Below are 24,967 nucleotides of genomic sequence, written 5' to 3' on the forward strand. Positions count from 1 at the left end.
TTTTTTTAGTACTGATAATTGAAAAGTATGAAGGTCAATATGAGGTAAAGCTCATTTGGGGTCCGCTCATATAATTGATAGGAAGGATAATAAAAAAATCAAAGTAAAACCAAAAGAAAGAAAATCAATCTTAGATGTGGGGATACATATGCGATTCATGTAAGGAGAGGCGTCGTTATCGTTCCAATAGAAAATGAAAAGGACAAAGTTGGAGGTCACCGGTAGTAATAGTAAAGTAAGGAGAGAAATGACAAAGTGGATTTGGTTTCCAGATAATTCAATTCAATGCTTGCTGCCCTACCACTTCTTTTATTTAACTTCAAAGTCGTAACCAAGACCACGACCAATTTCCTTTTATTCATTTCAATAATGTTGAGCTATTCCGTGTCCAGAGTCCACCCTCCCATTGTTTGTTTATGTTTGTCCACAATCTTAATACGTGGGCAAAACAAAAACTATAATATAGAGTCCATTTTGGTGTTCGTGTATCCCCCAAATTTCCACCGCCTAATATTGCCTTTATAATATTTCTTTTTATATATATACATAAAAAAAAAAAAAAAAAAGGAATGAGTTATTCTTCTAGACACGTATGTATAAAATTGATGATAAGAAAGAAAAGAATTCATAAATCTCATAACTAATCACAGTAGATTGGAGGTTTGTTTATCGATATGAAAGGGGAAGGAAAGAGGAGGAACAAAATGGTTAATTTTCATAATCCTGAGTTTGAGGTTGAGGGAGTCAGTAGTGTGTTATACAAAAATTTAAATAAGGAGTAGTAAAGGCGAATCTCTTACTCAACCACCTATTATTCCAAACCAATGAAGAATTACAGCTAATATCAGCATGCATATTGCTAAGATCATACCAGGACGTCCAAGTAACCAATTCTTTGCTTTCTTTCCACCTTCTACACCTCTTTGAATTTTATCTGCCCAACGCATCTGTAATCAAGAGAGTTTTTATCAGAACCATAGAGAAGAATTCTGTTTGGGAAATAATGGGAAACGAACGACGTACCATTTTATCTAAATCCTCCGGTGAGAAAGATGATATAGCTTCCTGAGCTTTTGCTGCATCCTCAGGAGAAAGCTTCAGACCAAATTGTTCGCTCATATTTGCCATCATCTCTGGACTCATGTTCTTTATCATTGATGTGAACATCTAACACAGATTACACAAAACCAATTATTAAGAGCGAGTTAAGTATAGTAAAAGCAAATGAATTCACTCATTATATCGTTTATAGCTAAGATTTACAAACCTGCTGCATGGCTGGATTTTTCATTTGATTTCTCATTTGTTCTTGCATGTCAGTAGAAGAGGTTGGAATAGTTGAGTTAGACGAACTGCTCCGTAAGTTCGACAATGCATCATAAGAACTAGTGTTGCGTGTGGTTCTACTTCCACTCATACTGGATTGTTGACTCTCAAAAGATATTGACCGCGTATCAGAATCTGGTACATTGCCATTCCCAGAAGCAGACTCGTTCCTTTTCAAAGATGATGCAGTTTCGAACATCCTTTGTAGGTCTTCAGGTGGCATACTACTCATTATACGACTGGCCGAACTGAGCATCTCCGGGGTCATGTTTGCACTGTCCAGATTTGGGCCTAGACCGTCTGCGTTGAGGGGATTCGCCTCTTGAAAAGAAGAAGCCAATTTAAGCATTTCTTGAAGCTCACTTGGAGACATTTTGCTGATCATATTTGAGGCAGTGGCAACCATGTCTGGAGATATACCACCAGATTTTCCAAAGTTCATAGCAGCTAGAGTATCGGGATCAGCATTTGAAACAAATCTCTGAAATGATCTATAGAAAATGTAAAAGAATAAAAACACTGGTCAATAATTAATAAAACTCCAACTGAAAATCTTGTTTCATTTCCAGAATAATAAATCCTCACGCACAAAATCTGTAAGGATAGAAGAAAGCGATATAGAACTTAACTAGACAAAATACTCATAAATGTTCATGGACCTAGTAAAGAAAAAAAGTACCACAATTTTTTTAATATAAAAAAGAACAGTCCTATTGAAGAAGACAAAGGGGAAGAACGATGAATAGCCCAAAAGAAGCCAATAACTTCAATGACTCGCTCAACGCCTACTATCAAATAATTATGTTAAAAAATCCTGACTAAAGCATGCAGACCTGATAGCTTCTGGATCATCTCTCAATCCTTGTAAACTCTCAGAGTTTATACTCTTCTTGTAGGTATCAGCAGTCTTAGAATTGTCAATAACTTCTGGTGGTTTTGAAACAGAACTGTTTGTGGATATAGGGTTGTCTTCTTCAACTATTTCTTCAATGACAATTCCTATGGAATAGGATAGAAATGCAATGTCAGGTTCAATTTCTACGTAATGTTTCATCCCACCGCTCTCAAGGTACATAGAATACAGTGGAGAAGCAAAAAGGAAATACCTTTAGGTACATTCCTCCCACCTTGTTCGTTCAATTTTTTCTTGGCATCCCTGTGGCAACAATTATTTTCACAGAATATATCAGATGAATGAAGAAAGCCACTTGAAAACATGTGATACAATAGATTACAAATGCAAGAACAGGTGTTAAATTCTCAGTTGAACTTCCCACAAAACAGAACTCTGAGAAAACGCATACTTGGCCCAAAAATAAAATAAATTGGGAAGGTGAGTCATTTCTCCATCTGAACCACACAAAGACTGGCAAGAGTTTCGATTAGACAGGTAGTGTAAAATATTTGGGGAAAAATAACTCACGATAAAACATCTGCAATAGTTTCATCATCAGGAGAAACTTCATGTGCCTTGCTCAAATCAGAAACAGCATCCTAACAAAATGAAATCCAAAAAAATATCAGCAGATAGTAGAATTTGAATGAGTATGGTATCTTAAAATCAGTTAGCTAGCCGCCAATCATCACAAACTCACTTGAAATTGACATAATTCTTTATATGCTTGACCTCTCCGGTAAAGTGCTTTCACGTTTCTTGAATCATAAGCCAAAACCTACAGTAAGTGAAATCTTTGGTATCATAGATATAAAAAATCAATCATTTGAATAAATGCCACCTTTGAAATAATAATCATATGCAAAAAAAAAAAAAAAAAAAAATTCTTGGTCAGAGTCAAGGTGTGAAAATTCTCCACGGAATAACAAGGATTCTGGCACCTCATACATAGGAGATTATCAATTAATAATCCATGAAACAATTGAATTCCTAAAAGCGCATGACTAGAGCGCATCACTCAGTAATCAGTATACTTTCTTTTTAGTATATATGTCATGTAAAAGATGTTTGAAGCATGGACTCCATCTCTCCCCAATCAAAGGGCTTGCTGACTTTCAGATCTAAACATGAATATGAGTGTTTTAATTAAAAACAAGGAATTTCCTTCAACCAAGTAATGAACAATTTCACTTTTTCTCCTCCCATGCTTGGAAATTTTCCACTACATCGAACTTCACACTCCAAGCTTATACAAAAATTCAAGCAGTTCAGTTGGAATCGAGATTGTGCATTTTATTTGGTGACACACTGGAATACAAGTTCTTGACCACATAGCTTGTCTAGTAACTTTTACATCAAATCTGATTATGTTTGCAGTAACTAATAAGGATACAAGATATTACACTATGTTGATATCATACAAAAAGAAAAGCTAAGAGTACATAATATCACATCGATATGGTAAACTGAAATTTAAAAATTAAAAAGAAAAAGAAATCTGCTTACCTCAGAACCCTCCCTTACGCAGTCATGATACTGTTTTGTTTTCAAGTAACATGACATCAAATTGAGTGAGCAAGCTAACAGAAGTGTTTGTCCTTTGGAAGATGAAATCCCCTTGAGGTTATTTTTAGCCTAAGAATCTCGAAGTAAAGACAGGGAGTTCATGAATATGCTCAAAGAAAGATAGTGATGAGAGAGGGAGAGAGGGAGAGAGAGAGAGAGAGAGAGAGAATAAAATATATGATATACTCACAAGCAAATATTTTTCCAAGGCATCGTTGAACTTCCCCTGACTGTGAAGCTTGTTCCCCTACTTGATGAATTACCAATCAGAATATTCTCAATAGAATCAAATACATTGTTGAAGAAAAAACATCCCCTGCCTCCACAGAGCAGTGTTTGAATCAAACCCTCCAAGTATTACCTGTGTCTTCAGCATTTCAGCTGCATTCAATTCATAGTTGGCCTGTGCATCAACACGTGTACGCATAGTTGCAATTTCTTCAGGTGATGCATTGGCCATCTTCTCGCCAATTTTAGCCATATCCTCTGGACGTGCGTGCTTCAACTGCTCTGCAGCGTATCTGAAGTCATCAGGACGCATGCTCTTCATGCTTTCCGAGGCCATCTTCATCAGTTCTGGATTAGCCATCATCTGAAATTTTATATAACTCGGCAATTTCAGTTATACAGAGATAGGTCGAGTACATGAGATATTAAATTAATTATAAGCAATTAACAGAATACTAGCCGAGCACGCAAATGGTTTGTTCAATCCTCAAAGTACTAATAAAAGAAACTGAATTAATACAACCAATTCCACGATGTTTCCATAGCAATTTGAAGTTTTCTGGATACTTTTCATTTGAGACGATCCAAAGGGAAATAAACATCGGTGCTCTTTCGGAATAGAATGAACGCAGGCAGACAATAGAACGGGGTAAAGCTGGGTGATCTTAATACCCACAGATTATAAAATTCGAAAACTTCTCGATATCATGGGGATCGTTACATCAAAATCACGAGTTAATATCTGCCACCGACTGAAAACAAAACTTTGGGGCAATGATTTCCATTTCTTTAAATTAAAAGAAAAAAAATTCAATTAATGCCCCAAGATCTACATCGAAATCTAAAATAGTAAACAAAAAAACGAAACTCCACACCTGTTGTTGGATTTTGGCGAAGTCTGCTGGGGACATGCGACTCATCTGTTCCTGAGCCAGTCTCATCAGCTCCGGATCCATCATTCCCGTTGGATTCAAAATCTTCCTCTGTTGCACTCGATTCAGTAAACAAGCTAATAATCACTTGTTCTTCAGGGAGAGAGGGAGAGTGGGAGGTAATGATAAATAAAGGTAGAAAAGGAGGATCTAGGGATTTGAAGAGAAGAGAATTTTCCAAAAATCATAAGAAGACAAGACAAGAAAGAGAAGCCCTAAAGTCCGAATCGGAGGCCGTCACCACCGGAAGCTGTAAATTGGAATGGGAATCGGAATGAAGAGGGAATTAAACTCTACGGACGGAACATTCCGTAAGATTAAGCGTAGAAAGGAATTGTAAAATTGTCCTATGTTGCCGTTGATCTGTTGGAATTATGAAAGGAATTTGTGTACGTACGGATGATGAAGAAACCAAAATGAAGAGAGGAACACCAATCTCTGTCAATTCTCGGTCCCAATTGACCCCCCCATTTAACTTCTTTCTTTCTTTCTTTCTTTCTTTCTATATATATATATATATATATATATATTTACGCATCCTATTTTTTCTAAATATTATGCATATTTATTGTTATTATCATTATTATTCTACCAAAATAATTTCTTTTCTTTTTTGAAGTTCTAAATGAGTCAAAACATTATTATTATTATTATTTTTCCTTTGATAATCATACTTCTCTTCAACATCTGGGGTTCTATTTATTGTGTACTATTATATATATATATATATAAACACCCTTTGTTTTACGTCTTTGTTATATGCATTCGAGAATAACATTGAGTTTTGAAATATGAAATAGAGTCGAAAAGTTCGTGTAGTATTGTAAGTTGAGGTGCAGTGGATGAATATGCAAACTTTATTACTATTTACTTGCTACTGTTGAAATTTATTTTAAAAGTTTCTAAGGTGATTTACTTGAAATTATACACTTAATTAATCAACTTAGATTTTCAATGGATTTTGAAAATTTGAAAGCTTTTAATAATTTTGCTTCATTGGTTATCTTTATAAAATTGAAGAAGTTTTATTGTTGGTAAGAAATACCAACATAGTCCGATGGTTTATGAACATATGAACTACAAATGAAACATTTTTATTAAGCAGATTGATTGGGGAATGGAAAAGGGATGAAGGAGGAATCAGAGTGAATGTTGAGCAACAAAATGGTTTATGAGAAGCATTAATTGGTTTGAAGCTTCAGAATTTGGATCAATGGTAAAGAATCCATGTTGTTTCCCTTCAAACTCCACTAAGTCTATCTTCTTCCCTTGTTTTTTCAGCTCCTCTGCGTACTCCACCGCTCGATCTTTCAGCAAGTCGGCCCCGGCCACCACCACCATTATCGGATCCATCTCCACCGCCTCCAAGTTCCGGCTTGTAGGTCCGAACACATTCACAAGAGGATGATCGGTGTCGCTTCCGATCGGGATCGACAATCTCCAAAACCTGCTCAATCGTCAAAACCAAAAACTAACTTTACTGTAATCGAAACTCGAAATATTGAATTCGAATTTCATTATCTGATTTCAACCTGTCGATGAGCTCAAGATTCAGAAATGCTTCTTTAGAGCCTTCTGCCTCGGACCGAGTCCTCACCGTTCCGCCGAAGAATGGCCCCAGGAGAACGTAGCCTCTCACTCGAACTGGCGCCAACTCAGGCGAACCTAGGCCAAGTCCCACCGCAAGATGATGAGCGATGTTCCCACCGGCGGAGTCACCGCTGATGAAAACTCTGCTGAAATCGGCCACATCGGCCAGCCAGGGATCAGGGTGGTCTGATTCAGCTTGGGCTTGAAGCCACCGAAGAGCTGCGAAACCGTCATCAATGGCAGCCGGAAGGCGATTTTCGGGAGCGAGACGGTAGTCAGGGGAGATGACGAGAGCAGGAAGCTGGGAGGCAAGGCGGAAGCAGTAATTTTGGCAATTGGGCCAGGTGCGGGAGCCGATGCAGAAGCCGCCACCGTGGATGTAGAAAAAGACGGAAAGCTTGGGAGAAGAAATGTCGGCAGGTTTGTAGAGACGGAGGTGCAGGTCGTTGATAGGGTCAAAGAGAAGGTCTTTCCATAGAACAGAACCGTCGTCGTTGACAGGGACATTAAAGCTTGGATTGGAAGAACGGACTATGGAGCCGTCGCTGTAAACGCGGAGGACACCGCGGCATTCATCGACTTCAACGGGAGCAGCCATAGATTCAGCTCAACAAAGAAGATAAGAGATGAGAAAAGAAGGTGGAAGAAGGGAAGAATTAAAGGAGAGAAAATGGCGGGTGGCCGGCAGCCGCCTGAGACTGCCGTTTTCTAGTGAATACTTCTGTGCTATCGGATATCATCCATTGTCTTTTCTTTCGTTTTATTTTTAATTGTTAAATGTTATATAATGTTGAATCAAACTAATGGTTATTTATTGGGAGGATAATAATAATGTAAAAGAATACGAAAAAATGCACATAACGATAACAACGCAGACATTATTATTATATAAATGGTGTCTGCTTTGCTGATGCACAAAACCACCACCACCACAGCCAAAAATAGGCAGCGTCATATTTGTACAAGCTTCACCTTTGGTTCATATATATGTATTTTAGGCAAAATACGTGTTAAAGTCCCCGTCTATTTAATCCTTCAAAAACAATATTTGAATCAAAAGGACCGAGTTAGACCATTAATGGACTAACTGATTGTTGAGTGCAAGGTGCTTACTTGGTAAAATCTATTTAGTATCGAGAGGTTGTGATCAAGTTATTTCCCCTTGAATCACTCCAGCAGTCCGTTTCCACTTCATAAAATATCAACCTTGAGGGAAAGTACAAGGCATAGAGAGAGATTTTTGTGACACTAGAAGAAGCATACCTCTATTTTCTAACAGTAGAACTGGAGGTAGATAGGGAGGCTGTGGCTGGGTCCAATTCAATTTATCAACTATGCAAGATCCATACCATTCATCTAACCAAATCAAAATAAATTTTATGAAACTTCAGTCACAGAAATGAGAACACATAAAAAAGCAAGAAAGGATGAGGAGAGGAGGAATGAAAAGAGAGGTGGCAGCGAAGACAAATGGGTGAAGAGAAACAGCAACAGTGACATGAGAAGGGAAGGGAAGGGAAGTGAAGTGAATGAAAGAAGAAGAAGACGTAATATTAATATTAAATTATTAAATTATTAAATTATGCCCAGTGAGCACCTTACACCACCATCAGACTAACTCTCTCATTTTTGTTTTCTCTACACATATATTTATAATTTAATTTAAAAAGAAAAAAGAGTCAATGTTAAACGTCCAACACAAGAACGGAATATGAAAACTAAAAACAATAATGGGAAAAGAGAAAGGACAAAATGAAAAGATGTTATATTTACTCACTTTTGGATCTGATAAGGAAAGGAAGAGAAAGGTGGTTAAGTATAGAAGAAGTAGCCAAGTAAAATTGGAACAAAAAAGAAAAGAAAAGAAAAGAAAAGAAAGGGAAGACAAAATGAAGAAGTGCCTGTCCTGGATGACAAGTAATGCAATACACAGCCGTGGACAAAAGTTGAAGTTACAACCATGACTGCCCCCCAATTCCTGACTAAACAAAAAAAAAAAAAAAAAGAAAAAAAAAACGAGAAAACAAAAGGGAAAAAAAAATTAATAATAACAACAATAATAATATTTGAGGTCCCCAACTATACTTTGTGTACATTCAACTACTTAGTCAAAAAAAAAATCTTGTTTTATGAACTATAGATTACAAACTCAACTGATGCTGAGGGAGGGCCTCTCTTTTCTCTGCATGGTCAAAGGGCAGGAGGGAGGATTAGGAAGAAGTAGGGAAGAGGGGGGGGAAGAGAAACCCTCTCCACCTGTTGTAATTAACAAAAGATCAGGGGGGGGGATTGATTTTTTGACACTAAAAACAAACACATCCATCGAAGAAGAAGAAGAAGAAAGAAGAAGAAGAAGAAGAAGAAGAAGAAGAAGAAGAAAACATCCTTCCCCCATCATCATCATCATCCGTTATCCATAATCCATAGCATATCCCATATCCATCCCATTGCTAGAGAATAAATGGCCAACAGAATCAAAATGGAATCCTGCTCCAGTGCTCACCAATCTAACAACCCATATGTGTGGTAGGTTTTCCAACTCATCTACTAAATGCCTCTATCAAAGACAACCACCCCAGCCATGTCTTGTCTTGTCTTTATCTTCTTTCTTTTCACTAATTGTAGATTTTTACTGGCTTCTCAAATGTATGACGATTCTGCATCAATTTTTCAAAAAATATAAAACAGTAAAGCAATGGTCACCAAGATTTTCTTATGAATATTTCATTCGGTTCAATCCATACTAAATGTTAGAAAGTGTTCCGCAGAAAAATATGGACATTTCACCTGATTTGCTGTATAAGCTCGTTTGGGTGCGTTGTCAGTGTGCTCCAGTCCAAGATATTGCTCCCACGCACCATAAACATCTCTTCTCTAAACCAGATGCACACAATTATATTGAGAATGCTATCCTACTCAAAGCTAAGAACTAACATGTTGGATAAAAATAAACTTCAAGACGAACCTGAAAACGATTCGACACAATGTCTGTGTCTTGGAGGTACTCTGGACGACCTAGTGAAAGAAATGCAAATTTCCACTGAAAAAACATAGACAGCAAAAAATGCAGTTAAATTAATCGGGAGTGCTCCAGATATTTATTTGTCTATCTTTTAGCCCGTCCCTAACTTGTAATAGCAAACACTACACATCTTAGCAAATAAGGATTGTCCAAGAGGAAGCAGAATGTGGAAGTAACAACTACCAAAGTAGAAGACGGTACAAAGAAAAAACGAAAAAGTTACCTTGGCAAATTCCTCATCTGGAACCTGTAACTTCTTCTGTATTCTCAATTTAATATCAGCCAGAGTCTCTCCCTCGTTTATGACTAAGAAAAAGGGCTCACCGAAGTTCTGAATTTGCTATAGATAACAAAGGAAACTCCATAGTCATTAAAGAGGTTATCATACCCAGCAACCATCTTATTTATTCTAAATACTGAATATCCAAACATCAACAAATGACTATTATTTGGCCAAGGATGTGTCGTACTTACCATCTGATTCTGAGCGGTGTCTTTAGTGAAATGGTACACATGGATTAAGCGATCGTTTGGACCAAGGTTTTTTTCTTCTTCTGGAATCTGTAAGAAAACAAGAGGACAAAATGAGGCTAAAACAAAGCCATAAAGTAAACAAAGCTAAGAGAGTTCACATTCTAAAAAATCTAAGAAATTTCCTTGCATAAGAGATGCACCTCTTCTGCCCGCAAAGTCCAATATTGATCATTAATGTTCTCAATCTTTTCATTAGGAGGAAACACCTGTGTCAGATGAAAGAAATAAACTATGAAGAAAGGTTGCTCGTCTTCAGTGTCCAATAAAGGAAAAGAGTCGTAATATACAACTATTATTTTCTCAAAGAAAATGCCTTTTGTATAGACTTATTAGCAGAATGAAAATTAAAAACAATGTCAGCGATATAAAGTAATAGCCATGCAAAGACCTCACACGGTCACACCTTGTAGATCTTATGGTAGAAAACTTCAAGCAATCTGAGCTCTGCATCTGGATGAGATAATTCAACCTATTTATGAAGGTAAAATGTAAGTACAAAGGATATATACTGACAAAAAAGCACAAAAGAAAGGGATATTGTAAAATCCTCTACCCCAATAAAAGATGGGTTGCATTGATGACACGTTTCTACCAACCCACAACAGATTTGGATTAAAAGAAGTTACGGAATACCTTTGTTTTAAGATCATTAATCACATCCGCTACAGTGCTCTGTTTTGGCAATCTAATTGTATGAATAACCACCTGATAGCATGGGATATAATTGTTGGGAAAAAAGTTGTTACACATGCACTCAAATGCATGCAAATAAGCACGTAAGAAATACATATATAAATACTTATATTGTAACATATCCTAAACTTGGAATTCAAACAGTATATAGCATATACTCACTTCATCCTTAGTTGCATGATGAAATGCTACTTTAAGAGTTTTCAGACCTTGTAACTCTGGAAGAGGGATGTCCAACACTTCATAGTATAATATATCTGACGTCTGTACATGCCAGTAGGTAAAAACCATTAGATCTATGAAATATTAATTGTGCTTATTTCTCAGGAGTGGGGAATAATTACCTGATTATAATGAACCAGCATATCGGACAAGTGTTCCACACCACGATATTTGATTGGTTGCGGTTTAGGTTGCTGAGAGTAACAATTATGTGACGTTAATCTAATTTTTGATGGATCATCTACACCAAGCTGTTGGGCTAGTCTTTCCACTACATCATCATATGTATAAAGTTTTGACCTAAGAAAACAAGACAAAGCAACATAGAGCCAAAAAACATTTACGTTTACAGCAAGTCACAGGCATTTTGTAATAAAGTAATTCAAGTGGAGAGCACTTTATAATTGCAATCACAATAATAAATAATCTGTAACACTTACATTTCCAGACAAAAATCATCTTCCTTCGGCTTCTCTAGGGATCGGAAATGAACAACCTAGTAGCACAAATCAATTACCACAACCAATCAGTGCCTAGACAATCATGCACAAACCAATGTCTAAACTATTATCCTTCAGCATTCATAACAGGACAAAAGCATAGAGGTAAGGAGCCTTGAAGCTTTTTTTAAGAAACAAAAAAAAAAAAAACACTTTTCAAGGAAGTGAAAGAAAGTAAAATAGAAAATTACAAAATCCCAGTTTAAACATATATCTGGTGAAGAAAAGCCAATAAAAGGTCTGAAAAAGTATACCATGAAGACGATTTTAATCTAGCAGTCTCACAACAGCTTTACCATGAAAATACATTCTAATTTATTATAAGAATGCTTGACGGATTTCAATGGACTTTTCCAACTCACATTCTTCTTTCAAAAAGTTAGGTCCGATTGTTCCTTTTCCAAAAAGTTAATTTAACACCCTAAATGAGATTTTTTTTATAAAAATAAACTACCAATATATTAATAATTCAAAAAAAATTAAGAGCAAGCATATTTGATTATATGACCCAACAGCAGTTCCACCAAACACGTTGATATCTTACTTGACGGTTATGCACGTACTCCAAAAATGAGGGGACATCAGGGTAACGATACTGCTCCGTATTTTCAACTGGAGGGGATTTTTGAAAGCAAACAATATCTCCATCTTCCAGCTGCATCAGAAACAATAACTTTTAGATTAAGTACTGTAAATACTTCAAAAAATCAGCACACAAGCACTTGTAAAAACAGCATTACCTGACTTGCTCGAAATGTGAATTTCTTGTCGATAGGTTCACACATGATGTTCGGCTCAAACTTAATTTCCTGGAATAAACCAAGTATTAGGAATATCTAATAGAACCATTAACCACGGCCACAGAAAACAATTGGTCATATACTCATAATTTAAAGTGTGAATCTTTGTTACAAAAATATCAAGACCAAGAGATTCAAATGTCAAAGGAAATCTTTCTCGCAACCGACGTAGACGTTTAAGAAGAAGAGAGATATGGTTACTAATTCAACCAATTAACAGTGGTACAAAGGCATTTAATCATACTGACCATAAGAACATCCAACGCTGATTCTCAAAGTTAAAGCACTTATTAGGACTAAAGATCATATATGTCAATAAAGAAGATAGCAAAAACTTCCTTTCTATGCATCCTTTTTCTTTACATCAACATCAATATGAGAAATTTACTGCAACCTCCTAGGTTGTTACGTTGACGCCATGTCCCCATTTTTTTCACTAATGGATTAATAAAAAGTCTCACAGTTTCCCATAATTTTCTTCATTAAACAAGATTACAAAGAATCCAGAACGAGAAAAATGCACATGACATGAGAATGTCAATTTCAAAGAATGAGAAAAAGCAATTTGCATGTTCTAGATTGTTGCATCTTTTGTTACTGGATTTGTGCATACAGATAAATCTTTCGAACTCACCCCTTTCCTTAGGTACATCATCTTTTTAAGATAATAATTTCCAATTAATAGGAGAAAGAAATTGAAACGTATATTGACAATTAATTGGAAGGATGAAGCCCAGACCTCATAAAGTTCGATCTCTTCTTCTGGAGCATAACCAGCCATTTCATTCAATTTCGTCAATATTTCAAAAGGCTTCCCATTACCCTTCACAAAGAGCCTTCCCACATATCTAAAATTGTAGAAAGATTAAACAAGTGAAACACCCTGTCAACAGATCACCAATCCACGTGAATAGAATTGAAGGGGGAATATCAAACATTCTATAAAATACCTCAACTCTTCTTTCTCAGGCTCATAAAGCTTAAAAAACAATAAGATATCATCTTTTGTCTTGTCTGGTGGAGCAATAGGCCGGGAATCCTGAATGAAATTGTAAAAAAAATTATATAAATAAGAGGGACAAGAAAGTAATCACAAAATTAAGCAATGAGTGATAAGTATAGTTACCGGTCCATATTCCACCTCCAGTAATAACTTCAACTCAGCATTGTGAACCTTATTTGATACCTCTCTTAATTGTCCAACCTATATGTACCATAGAATAGGAATGGCCGTCTTCAGAAAATTAGAAAAAACATGGGAGAACATGAAAGCGGCCCCATCAGCACCATAGTACCAATAATGGGAGAAGCTATAATTTTTCTTTTTTAAATTAAATTGAGAGAAGCAATAATGAAACACAAGGTATACAATTGAAGAAAAGGAAGTGTCCTGGCAAAGCATAATACATTACGACTTGGCTTGGGCGAAAGAGGGTGTCACAGGGAAGATGTTTGATTATGGCACACACTTCACTGCTTCCGCATAAGTTTTTGGCACAACTTATTTTCACATTCCCATCTTTTGGTTGCCAAAACATTTAATGTTACTTTCTTCTTTCTCAATTTTTTTTCTTGTTAAGAGACCCATCATTTATCTGTAGTTTTTCTCTTTTTTTCATTTCATTTTGATTCTGTGTGTTCTGGCCTCTTCTTGTGCTTTTATTTTAGTTAATGACATAAGTGCATTTTACAAAATAAAGAATTAACTGCATAGAAAGCCATGACATTTTCAAGCGTTCTATATAACACCCTACTATTCTGCTCACCCCATAAGATCCATAAGATCTCACACGCACTTTGGCGCCTGCCATCCATATAAAAGCAACCCTTCCCTCCTTTAGGAGGACTGAGGAGGGACTCCTCAATCATAACACTAACTTCTCTTACATTTACAGAAAAGTTGATGTTCAAAATATTTCGCTACTCATCAAAACAATTATTTCTCTAGTTTGGAAACAAAGTTTGACCCCTTCCAAGAAGTTTCTAGCTGTCCCTGTCTCTGAAAAAAAAGTATTCGCGCCTTTAAAGATCCCAAAATAAGTTTGGAATGCAAATTTCAAGTTCAAGCTCTGTCCCTGCCTTCAGAACAAATGTATTTCCACCTTTACAAGATGAGAGATAGATACATACGGATTGTGCTTCCTCCATAGGTGTCAATGGTCGGTTGGGCCGGTAGGTGTGGTTCTGACGCTTTGCCCACAACCAATATCGCTGAAACTGGATGGGTATACCAAATTCCTTAGCCACCTCCTCCTGCACATACCATATAAGAATATTTTCAAGTAAAATAGATGATTTATACCCAATATTGCTGAAGATAGCACACCAAAAAATAATAACAAATAAATAAAATTAAAAATAAAAGAATGGAGTACCTTGAAAAGGTTAAATGGCATTTGCTTCTGGATGCGGAAGCTCCTTACTTTGTCATGATCAACAAGATCAAAAAATATATCTTTTCCAATTTGTTCAACTAGATCTTCATCTCTAGCAACCTAATGGTGAATAGACCAATCAAATAAACACACTCAGGCATCTCAGTTTCTAATAACTTGTGATTGAAAGGCACTTGCAAACTAATGGAAGGATGATTTCACTTCAAACCTTTATGATAGTATAAAGATGTGCCTCTGCCTTTTCTTTCTTCTTGTGTTCTTTTTCTTCTTGTTCTTTCTTTAACCTTTCCTGAGGTAGTTCATGTAAACTAGTTGGATCAGTAACACAAAAACAAGCAGGAAAAACAGAGGAGACAACTTTTGGATACCAATTACTTCAACCCATGTTTTTTCCAATATTTCGCTATGAACAACCTCTTGGGTTGAGTAGTGACCTAAATATTCGAGATTGGACCTGTTATACTTCAGATCCTTACTAGATAACGTAACCAAGAAGATCTGTCATGCATCAGATCCTTACTAGATAAAGAAGTGAAGCTCAAAATCCTTTAATTAGTGTTTCCAAACCAAGTATCCTACTACTTGGCTAGCATTTGTCTGATATCACGCCTAAGAAGCATGCAACAACAGCACCATACCCTGAGATGTTCGGCAATGTCCTTCTCATCCACGTTGCAAATTACTTTGTCTTTGTCACTTTCACGTATATACACGAGCATGTATGCATTTGAGTATTTGGTAAACTTAAAAGGAGTGTTGTTGAATCCAGGGTTCGTCTGAGGTAACTGTTAACCACCAGATAGAATATCATAAGCAGAGATATGTGTCTCAAATTAAAGTCTAATGAAAATATTCACGTGGAAATAATACCTCTTCCTCACCGCCATATTGCTCCTCTAGTGCCCTTTTTACATCTTCTTTTGTTACCCGCTCGTCATCAAATTTGTACCTGAGCCCAAAAGTTCATGTAATGTTATAGCAACACAAATTAACCTAAGCCAATTGTTCAACTATTTGAGCTTAGTCGAGATGAGGGTTTGTTTTTTGTTAAAGGAAACAGATGGTGATGAGGGTTTGTTACGAAAAGAAACCCAAAAAGTTGTTCAAAGTTCCACCAATTTTTCTACCTTTCCCCACTGGAAAAAATTGATGGTGATGAGAGTTTGTTACAAAAAAAAAAAAAACTAAAAATTTGTTCGAAGTTCCACAAATTTTTCTGTCTTTAATCTCTAGTGATAAGAGCATAAATTCTTCTTTTCAGACGCTTCAATAGTTATCTTGGATATCGTGATAGGAACCTGCCCTAACTATTCTCATGGATACCATGCCTGCTTCAACACTAGGTCCCAATATAACTTCTCAATTTTAAGATTATTACAAGGGTTGAAACTAAGACATCGATATTTTATTTATGTATAAGCATGCCTGCAACAGATCGAGTAGCCCCTTAAGGACTGTGGCAGGTATAAAATCTTGATGAGTAAGGTATACAAAAAAGGTGACCACATGCAGTTTACATTTACCACATAATCAAAATGCCATTATAAACTTCCACAGTTTTAGTTTCCTTTCACAATGTAGAAATTTCTTATAGGTGAGTCAGCCCAGCAATGCAGATTAGCGTAGATATTAAAGTGGATAAGTGCCAAATGCAAATCAAGAATAGACTGGATTTTTGGTAACATAAGTCCATAAAATACCATTGCTCGGAGAGGGTTGGCCTGATAAAGGCATAATAATGTCCACCATGCACCCCACCGCTGTGAACCAAGACACTGAACCCAAGAGAGAGAGATTATTAACTGTATAACATACTCTACGAGTGAACTGAATAAAGATTTACAGAGAGATCTCCAAGTATAAGATGATGAACAGCGATGTAATTATTAAAAGCATGCAAATACCATCCACAAAATTCAAATTGGCTCACATAATTCCCCAACAGAACATTTTATTTGTTTTTGACCAATTGAAGTATAAACAAAACAGGCGAGGAGATTTTCTTTTATCATTTTTGTTCCTTTTTAATTTGATCATCATGCATCTACCAAGTTCACTCATACAGCATCTTCTAACGTGAAGACCTCTACTGTTCATTCACTTGTATCATTCTTCAGTCACATAAAAGACATCGGGGACATAAAATTTCCAAACTTGAAGAATAAAACAACTAGAAAGAGGAAAACGGATGGACTAAAGTTGATGTTCTTACAAAGGAACTTCCTTGGGAGAAAAGAATGCACAAATGTCTAGAACCAACAAGGAAATTTAAAGAGTGTGTGTATGTGTTATTCTTAAAAAACAATTTCCAATATATCAGTGATTGTCCTTGAGTTCTAAGAAAACAAAAGAAGAGTGGGAAGAGACCTTTTTTCCTCCAACTTGAAAAATAAAAATAAATAACTGCCAAAAATTAAGCTAAAAGTTGAAATAACTAACTACTTAGTTGTTTATTTGGAAAAAGAAAAGAGAAAAAGAACAGAGAGAACCAAGCAAACTTCAAATTTCCAAATCTAATCACAAGTAGTTGGTAGGCAGTAGGCCTGTTCACACAGATATAGTCTTTGACTCCTTATGAGCGAATAGTTAGGCATCCATTGTACCTATGGAGAGTGTAAAGATTCCGCACGGTTTTATCAGCTTCCGGTGATAAATACTTCCCATTTTCTCGATCAAGGTCAAGTTGAAGGGGAAATTCATATCGATCGTTGATCTACAGTATCAGACACAAGGTAACAATTTAACTGCTTATACCACAGTCAGCAACAAGAAAGGTCAATATCCAATAATTATTAGATCTATCCATGCAGTCATCAATTGTAATGTCAAAACAACTTGACTTTTCATAATTGTTAGGTCACTGAAGGAACGGTTAAAAGAATGACAGTAGGATAACCATATCTGATACTGACCTTTACCATAGTGTCTCGCATGAAGTCATACTCAAATCGCTTCAACTGGAGTTGAAGAACAGGGGGGAAGTCAATGAACAATACGCCCTTCTTGGCATCCTGTATAGGAAATTTCAGATGGGAGAACCTCAGTAAATGAAACAAAGGAAAGAACTTTACATAGGAAGAGAATCTGAAATCACAAAAAGCAATTGCAGAAAGCGCAATCGTCGATATGAATACTATTCCATGTCGCTCTTCAAAACTCGCATGCTATCAAAGAGCTCCACAACAAGATTTTGACACAAAAACCATACAACATCTAGCATCACCAAAAGAACACATTTACTAATTTCCCACCCACTACAAACCAACATTTTCAATTCTTTCTTTTTCTAGTGTCCGACCCAGCTTATGCGCACTTCGACTAGACTCACGAGACAACCTGTCTGACCTTACAACACTTGGGTGTCAAGGAAACTCATAGGAAATTAATTCCTAAATAGGTGACCATCATGAATTGAATCGAGACCTCTTAGTTAGATATTGAGATTATGTCTCCCTTTTTACCAACATTTTCAATTCTTTAATGTTAAGTATGTTAATCTGGTCCAATACATTATCTAGTATTCCACTGGGGGAAATCCAAACCTAATAATTTCTTAGAATCTGTAATTAAACATGAAAGACCCACTCTCTTCGAATAAAGATCAAATAACTTATATAAACTCAATGCTCGTCTTCCTATAGTATCATACTACATGTCCCTGTTCAAAATTCAAAATAATAATAAAAAAATAATAACAAAACAAAAGTCCCAGTACAATATCTCGTTTAGAAGATATTGTACTGGGACTCCACAAATCACTGTCATCAAAGACATCGGCATAGGGCTTTCTTATAAAACCAATATCTTCTCATTTGTATGAAAATGTTGACTAATCTGGAACACCAGCAGAAGATAACCAATTTATCACATAATCACATGTTCTTTCTGCCATAGTGTCTGAGACAACCCAAAATTTCCCAGTTAATTTCTTTATTTGGAATCCGAGGTTGGAAAAAACATCAACAAGAACCTCTAACACTCTACAAGTATCCAATTTTCCTTCAAAGATGCATCTTTGCCGAAATGGTCATGAAATACTGAAATATCCGTCTGTTCTCAGGTTGCCCTCTGGACCTGTTCTTTTTTCTATTACTCTATTACACATTGTAATATAACTACTATGTTCTCTGTTCCTTCCCACAGATCCTGCTCCCTTTTTTAGGGTCAAATTGGAGCGAGGAAGGGCTGAGTCTCCCACAGATCCTGCTCCCCAAACTCAATTTCAAAATTACCCTCAAGTCAAGCTTCAAAGCCTAGTGTAGCACTGTAGCTTCTCCGAGCAGACGTCAAGTCCAACCACCTACACACCCACTTATATTTATGCAATCCGATACCCAAATCAGCATTGTGATATCCTATATTCTCATAAAAACAACAGAGCTGCTGCTAGTTACAGTACGATCAGATCAGATAGTGACAAGAAAAAAAATATCGAACTGGCTGTTATACATTGTAATATGACTATTATACTATATTTAAACCCCAATCTGCTCTCCACAGTCGATTTGAAATTATTGGCTTCAAAATATGAAACACTTGGAGCTGGAAATGATTCCGAGAGTAACTACCAAATCAAAGCCTACCTACAAAAATCTAAACATATATGCCCCCTGTTTGTCCTCCACATTCAAATCAAGCTCAAGATATCCAACCAATTTTCAGTATGAAAACCCCAGCTCCTTTACGGTGTCTGCCACAAAGTCTATTATCATGATCTTGCTTTTGTTTCTTTGGATTAGGGTCCATTTCGGCAGTTAGAATTGGACTCTCTTTTTTCTGGGAGCTGTTTTTCTTTACTTGGCACCCTTGTATATTCTCTTTCATTTTTCTTAATGAAAGCACATTTTCTTAGAAAATATAATGTGATATAATATATAAGAAAACCCAACCAAAGACTAAAACTGTTCATTGGCCAGTCTACTCATATGGGAATGTGCAGATGAAGAATAGCATAAAATATTAAATAGAACAGGGAAATAAAAACCACATAGAGGTCAGTGAAAATTTAGTAGCCCGTGAAGCATAGATACTGCATGTGAGGTAGAGAATGAGTATCAGAAACTTATATTGTACTCATATACTTCTTAGATACGTATCCAATACACAATTTAGCATATATATTCTTTTTTTTTAAATATTGGATACAAGTGTTCCCTCCCAGAAATAAGCAGCCTATCAAAAAAGCATACTACCCCAACCCAAAACTTAAAAAATAAAAAATAAAAATAAAAAAATAAATATCAAACCCTAGACTCATGTAACATTCATCTCCATGCATGAGTCCCCCAGAGTCATGCAAAAGATAACCCACTATATTATCTTCAACAATTCAATGAAGTTCTTTTATCTTCATACTTCTCCCTCTAATCTTCTTCTTCTCTAATTGATACGACTCTAATGCACCAGCACCATTGACCTTTTCTATTATATTTTATTGACTATTCTAATCTCTGATGTTGTCTTTAGTATTGTATTTCAATATTTGCATTGTATTTTGTTATTGTCATTAACTTGACATTAATGCTTTTAAGTGGATTGCATTTAGCATCACATATCCATATTCTTTCAAAAAAAAAGTTATCCTCAAAAGTATTTATATCCTAATTTTCTGAAAATTGGCGTGTCATCGCATCTTATCTATTCGTATCTCATATCCATAATGGAGTCTATTTCATAGTTAGTCGCTAAAATAGAATTTGTTTATTTAATTAAAATAAGTTAATTGAACTGGACAGATAAAAATATTCCATGTCCCATAAAATTAATTTCCAACCAACCTGCAACCCATACTGTTCAGCATGATACTTATTATCACCCTCAAGGCGTTCAACTTCTACATACTTGTCAAAAGAAGCATACACATCACGGCAGCCCTTGACATCGAGCTGAAGATCTGAAATCAAAACATCAGAAAGGTATTGCCATTGTTCAGCCAATAATAAAGGAATCCTAGCATATTCATATTGATTCATAACAAAAGAGTAATTACCATAAAATGATTCCTTTCTTGTTGACTTATAGTCCACGTTTATACATTCAATGTAATTCATATGATGCCCTTCAAACAATTTTTGTATGGTTCCCTCCACGACAGTTCCCTGTATTCATGAATAAAGTATTCAGAATAATATGAATCCCTAACATTCAATCATAAAAATTCTTCATGGCAGGTCAAATCTTCTTTGCTATAAGGAAGACTTGAAAAGCATGGCCATACAATTATAAATCTGACAAAAAGAGAACATGGCCATATTATTTACCTTCATTTTATCTTCAAGTTTTTCAGATAGAACCCTGTTCAGTTCCTGGACATCATGCTGCATAAAAGAATCATATGTGTCCCATCCAAAAGATTTGGTAAGTTCTTTTGTTGCTACACTACTGTCGCTGTATTGAAGCTTGTAAAATAAGCTCTGCAGAGCTAAAGGGATGCTCGCAGATGGCATATCATTTTCTGTAGTAGGCATATGGTACACGGCCTGAAATAATAGTTCAAACACACTAACTTATTTAGGATGCCAAGTTAGACTTTTTATGTCTCGTTGGTGAAGGAGGAATGCAGATGGTACATCAATTTCATTAGCAAAAATGTGGTGCATAACATGGTTACTCAGTCTCGTTGATTTCATTCAATAGCTGGAAAATAATGTGAGGACGAAGAAACAGCACAATAACCCACCTTTCGGAAATACGGAATGTGGTAAAGAGTTTGAAGAAGTGAATTCATATAACATGTTGCTCCCTGATTTTTAAGACCAACAAAACCTGTTTCTTTCTTTGAATCATACGTCCAATAATCGACCACTCTTCGAACAAGGACCTCAGCTTCAACTATTAAGGTATCATTAACAAGATATCCTCTTGTAGGGTCATACAGTTCACTGAGGGGCATGAACGACGTGAAGCCCCAATCGCTTTCCCTGGCATTGAACTGATGTTGTGTATCTGCAATTATTTGGCAGAATCGTGTCACAGAAATATCTATTCACTGATAAAGATGTCCCCACTGTATAATAAAATCAAAATTAAATTTTTAAATATACATCCAGAGTCCTTGACCATAATAGGGTGATTGAAAACAGAGGTGAAAGACCAAAACTTATAGCAGTAATAAAAGAAACCCGAGTTTCTGACAACAATAGGAAGTCATTCCAGCCATAAAAGCTGTATAAATTTTACATTTCGATCACAAAAATTACACGATATGTAACAAACAATTGCTTCCACAGCTATAGAAAGATCGCATTATCTTCTTGTCTTGTTTACTGTTAGACATAAAAATGCATCCAGTATCTCAAAAATATAATAAAATTCAACATAATCATAGTACATAACCCCCTCAAGATAGCCAAAAAATTAGTCCAAAATAATTAAGTACTGAGAAAGAACCTTTTCTCACTGAATATTTGTTATGGATTTGATTGATGACACCCAAGCTGAATTGAGCATATCTGCTCCACCCATATGGCAAACTTGCAGAATCCGCAACATCCAAATACATAGACAGATGATCTACATTGTTTCCTTTTGGGAAAATAAGAATTCGCCTAGCCGAAAGAGGATGGAATTACTTAGTGCAAAAATATGCCCACGTATATATACAAACATGTGCACGTGGATATATAACATATGTATTGTCTTAAAAGACTAGCATCAAAAGAGATATATACCATTTGTATCCGCCAACAATAAAGATTTCAGAATATAGCTTCTTTATGTTGAGCCTCGTGAAGTTATCGATTCTCCATGTAAATCTTGACGATGGGGGATCCTCGACAGGCTGATTCTCTACTGTGTTTCCTGTTTCCGATTGTGGAACAACTAATGGTTTGCAGAGGGGGAGAGGAACAAAAAAACGAAAGACTTCTTTAAAATCTTTTTATACAACACTTGGACTGTGAACGCATTTTTAGACTTATTTAAAACAGAAAAAAATCAAAAAGAGCACAACCACCTCCAATTTAACTCCGACAGAGAAACAACAAACTAATTTGTCCGAGCAAGTAAATTCCCAAAAGTAGCAGTTGATATGCCAATGCATACCCTCGTCTATCATATGTAGTTGTAACTCTTAAGGGGAAAAAAGAAAGAAAGAAAGAAACAAGCTATCCTGGTGAGAAGAAAAATAAACAAACAAGCAAACAAGTTCGATAGTAGCCAAATTGCTTGTGCTAAACATTTCCAGATTCTTTGAGTAAACCGTACAGCCACGAAATGATCTCAAACGCCGAAATAATTCAATTAGATCAATAGGCAAGAAAAAAACATTCGATTGGTTAGGGGAGATAATTGCACAGATCAAATGTGAAGAAAGTAAACCTTCCATAGGTTGATGATTATTCTCGGCCAAATCCGAGTGCGGAACAAGCATCTCCTCGTCCTCTTGTTGCTGTGAATGAAAAAAAGTAGAAGCAGAAATTAAAAATAGGAATCGGATCCACGATACAAAATCTTGATTAGTTCAGATATCTTGTAAAATCCAGACGCGGCAGTCGGCAACAACAAGAACAAAATTGCACCGGAATGAGATGAAACACAGAAATTGAGCGCAAAGCCCTAGATTACCGAGCAAGAAGAGTTAATAAATGATGAAAAGCAGGCAAGTTGCAGACAATGAAATTAAGATTGGTACTTGGAATTACAATAGAATATGAAGAAGATGAAGAAGAAGAAGAAGAAGAAGGAAACAAGAGATTGAGTGAGCTCGCAAGAAACTATGGTGTTTACATATGAATTGCAGAGAGAGAGAGAGAGATAGAAGATAGAAAGAAATAGGAGAGAGGTTTGGAGATAGAAAGTTTACATCGACGGGAGCGGGAGTCATCACAGTCATGGTCTCTGCAGCCTTGGAAGAGAGAGTTAGGGGTGGGGGAAAAAGAAAAGAAAAAAAAACCAAAATGAGAGCGAAGTGCTAAACGAGGAATGTCACTTCCTCATTATATATAATGGGCACTTTTGGAATTTCGTTCATCTTACTTCCAAGGGGGCATTGCTCGCCATACCATAAACCTCTCTCCCTCTCGTTCTTTTTGGGCCTATTCTAACCTCTTCGGCCGTGCTTCGGCCCATTTTCACTTTAACACTCTCATGGGCTCCACCTTTTAATTAGTAGCTTTTTTTTAAGTCTATAATAATTAAATATAAGTTACATACATTTTTAAATTATCGTAAATATAATCAAATCTATTCCTCCTACAGCCTTATAGACACTTTTACGAGCAACAAGTTTAAATACCTACACCCACATGGACTACTTTTAGACTTTCATACAATTTATGAGTAAAAACGGGGGATTTATCGACACTTCAAAAGTTTTACCTTATCTTCGTACATGTCATGTACAACAAGTCACCATTTGATACCTTGTCGACCTAGCAGAACAACGAAATATACTATATTATCGATAGGCTTTCAAGAGTTTAATCTACGTTATGTTATATCTATAAAACCTTTTCATTGTGCAGCACTTTTTAATTTTTTAAATTGGTTATATTTGCAACCGTTTCATGATATTAACGTTGTTTTTTCAAAAACAGACCCCATCACAAAGCTTGTAATTCAAACTAATCCTATGTTTTTAATATGCTGTTGTGGTTCGTGTATTTTTAATTTTGTTAGTTTATTTTGTATAAATTAAAATTAAAAAAGAATGTTCGTTTTTTTATTATGTAATCTTGTTTTATATTTATATATGTCTTTATGTTGTCTAGACGGAGCTCAAGGGGATAAACTTTTGATTTATCTCTTTTGTTGTTCGATGGTCGTGTCATGTAAGCATCACATTTGCATGCAGTTTTCTAATTTTGTTAACGAATATAAACTAAAACCATTTCAAAGTTTATGCTAAATAATATTTGTAGAGTGGTATTATAGGTATATGAAAGCGTTTTAGTGTAATTTTGGGTTATATAGATTTTCATTTTATGTGTAGCTTACAATGCACCCATTTGAAACTAAACAAACGAATAACACTATGACACATCAAACTTCAACGAATAAATAACATTACGATGCACCGTATGAAGATTTCAACCTATAACTTAATGATTAGGAGCGTATAACTTATATGCTAGTTGAGCTATAGATAAATGATTAGTCGTGATTTGAATAACGACTATTTCAACACACATTTAATCGAGACATTGCCACATGATCTAACTGTCAAATGTTGGAATATTATATCGTGAATCGTAAAAAGACACCGGTATCTCAAGTTTCATCAAGCCATTAACAACATGATATTTCGAATAAATAAGTTTGTTA

The 24,967-nt window shown here is 35.8% G+C and overlaps 3 protein-coding genes across 4 annotated transcripts; all 3 read right to left on the bottom strand.

The window, feature by feature from the left end:
- Positions 1-602: 602 nt before the first annotated feature.
- LOC103491599 (outer envelope protein 61) lies at positions 603-5,428 on the bottom strand. Its single transcript, XM_008451618.3, has 11 exons — positions 4,891-5,428; positions 4,149-4,379; positions 3,978-4,034; positions 3,728-3,856; positions 2,922-2,999; positions 2,750-2,820; positions 2,433-2,482; positions 2,160-2,325; positions 1,268-1,817; positions 1,024-1,167; positions 603-947 (listed from the first exon to the last, which is right to left on the bottom strand). The coding sequence occupies exons 1-11, from the start codon at positions 4,972-4,974 to the stop codon at positions 801-803; spliced, it is 1,707 nt and encodes a 568-aa protein (XP_008449840.1). The 5' UTR covers positions 4,975-5,428; the 3' UTR covers positions 603-800.
- Positions 5,429-6,020: 592 nt separating this feature from the next.
- LOC103491598 (probable carboxylesterase 15) lies at positions 6,021-8,441 on the bottom strand. The gene is made up of 2 exons (XM_008451617.3): positions 6,480-8,441; positions 6,021-6,394 (listed from the first exon to the last, which is right to left on the bottom strand). Exons 1-2 carry the CDS (start codon positions 7,133-7,135, stop codon positions 6,088-6,090), a joined length of 963 nt encoding a protein of 320 aa, XP_008449839.1. The 5' UTR covers positions 7,136-8,441; the 3' UTR covers positions 6,021-6,087.
- A 137-nt stretch (positions 8,442-8,578) lies between these two features.
- LOC103491595 (ubiquitin C-terminal hydrolase 13-like) lies at positions 8,579-23,661 on the bottom strand. 2 transcript variants are annotated; one of them, XM_017045261.2, is made up of 33 exons: positions 23,508-23,524; positions 23,224-23,260; positions 23,024-23,093; positions 22,375-22,525; positions 22,094-22,251; positions 21,384-21,649; positions 20,965-21,183; positions 20,694-20,802; positions 20,482-20,597; positions 17,617-17,715; positions 17,308-17,417; positions 16,405-16,479; positions 15,575-15,653; positions 15,343-15,489; positions 14,913-14,993; positions 14,684-14,803; positions 14,439-14,561; positions 13,435-13,512; positions 13,259-13,347; positions 13,048-13,156; positions 12,249-12,317; positions 12,053-12,163; positions 11,449-11,504; positions 11,131-11,308; positions 10,949-11,050; positions 10,727-10,798; positions 10,497-10,562; positions 10,234-10,299; positions 10,034-10,120; positions 9,783-9,899; positions 9,503-9,577; positions 9,325-9,411; positions 8,579-9,194 (listed from the first exon to the last, which is right to left on the bottom strand). In XM_017045261.2, coding segments are annotated over exons 1-33 (3,366 nt in total). In that variant the 5' UTR covers positions 23,510-23,524; the 3' UTR covers positions 8,579-9,152. The 2 variants fall into 2 exon arrangements, with proteins under 2 accessions (XP_016900750.1, XP_008449830.1); XM_008451608.3 differs by lacking the exon at positions 23,224-23,260 and having other exon boundaries at positions 23,508-23,661.
- Positions 23,662-24,967: the final 1,306 nt, after the last annotated feature.

This window comes from Cucumis melo, chromosome 5, assembly GCF_025177605.1.
Source record: "Cucumis melo cultivar AY chromosome 5, USDA_Cmelo_AY_1.0, whole genome shotgun sequence".
Classification (NCBI taxonomy): domain Eukaryota; kingdom Viridiplantae; phylum Streptophyta; class Magnoliopsida; order Cucurbitales; family Cucurbitaceae; genus Cucumis; species Cucumis melo.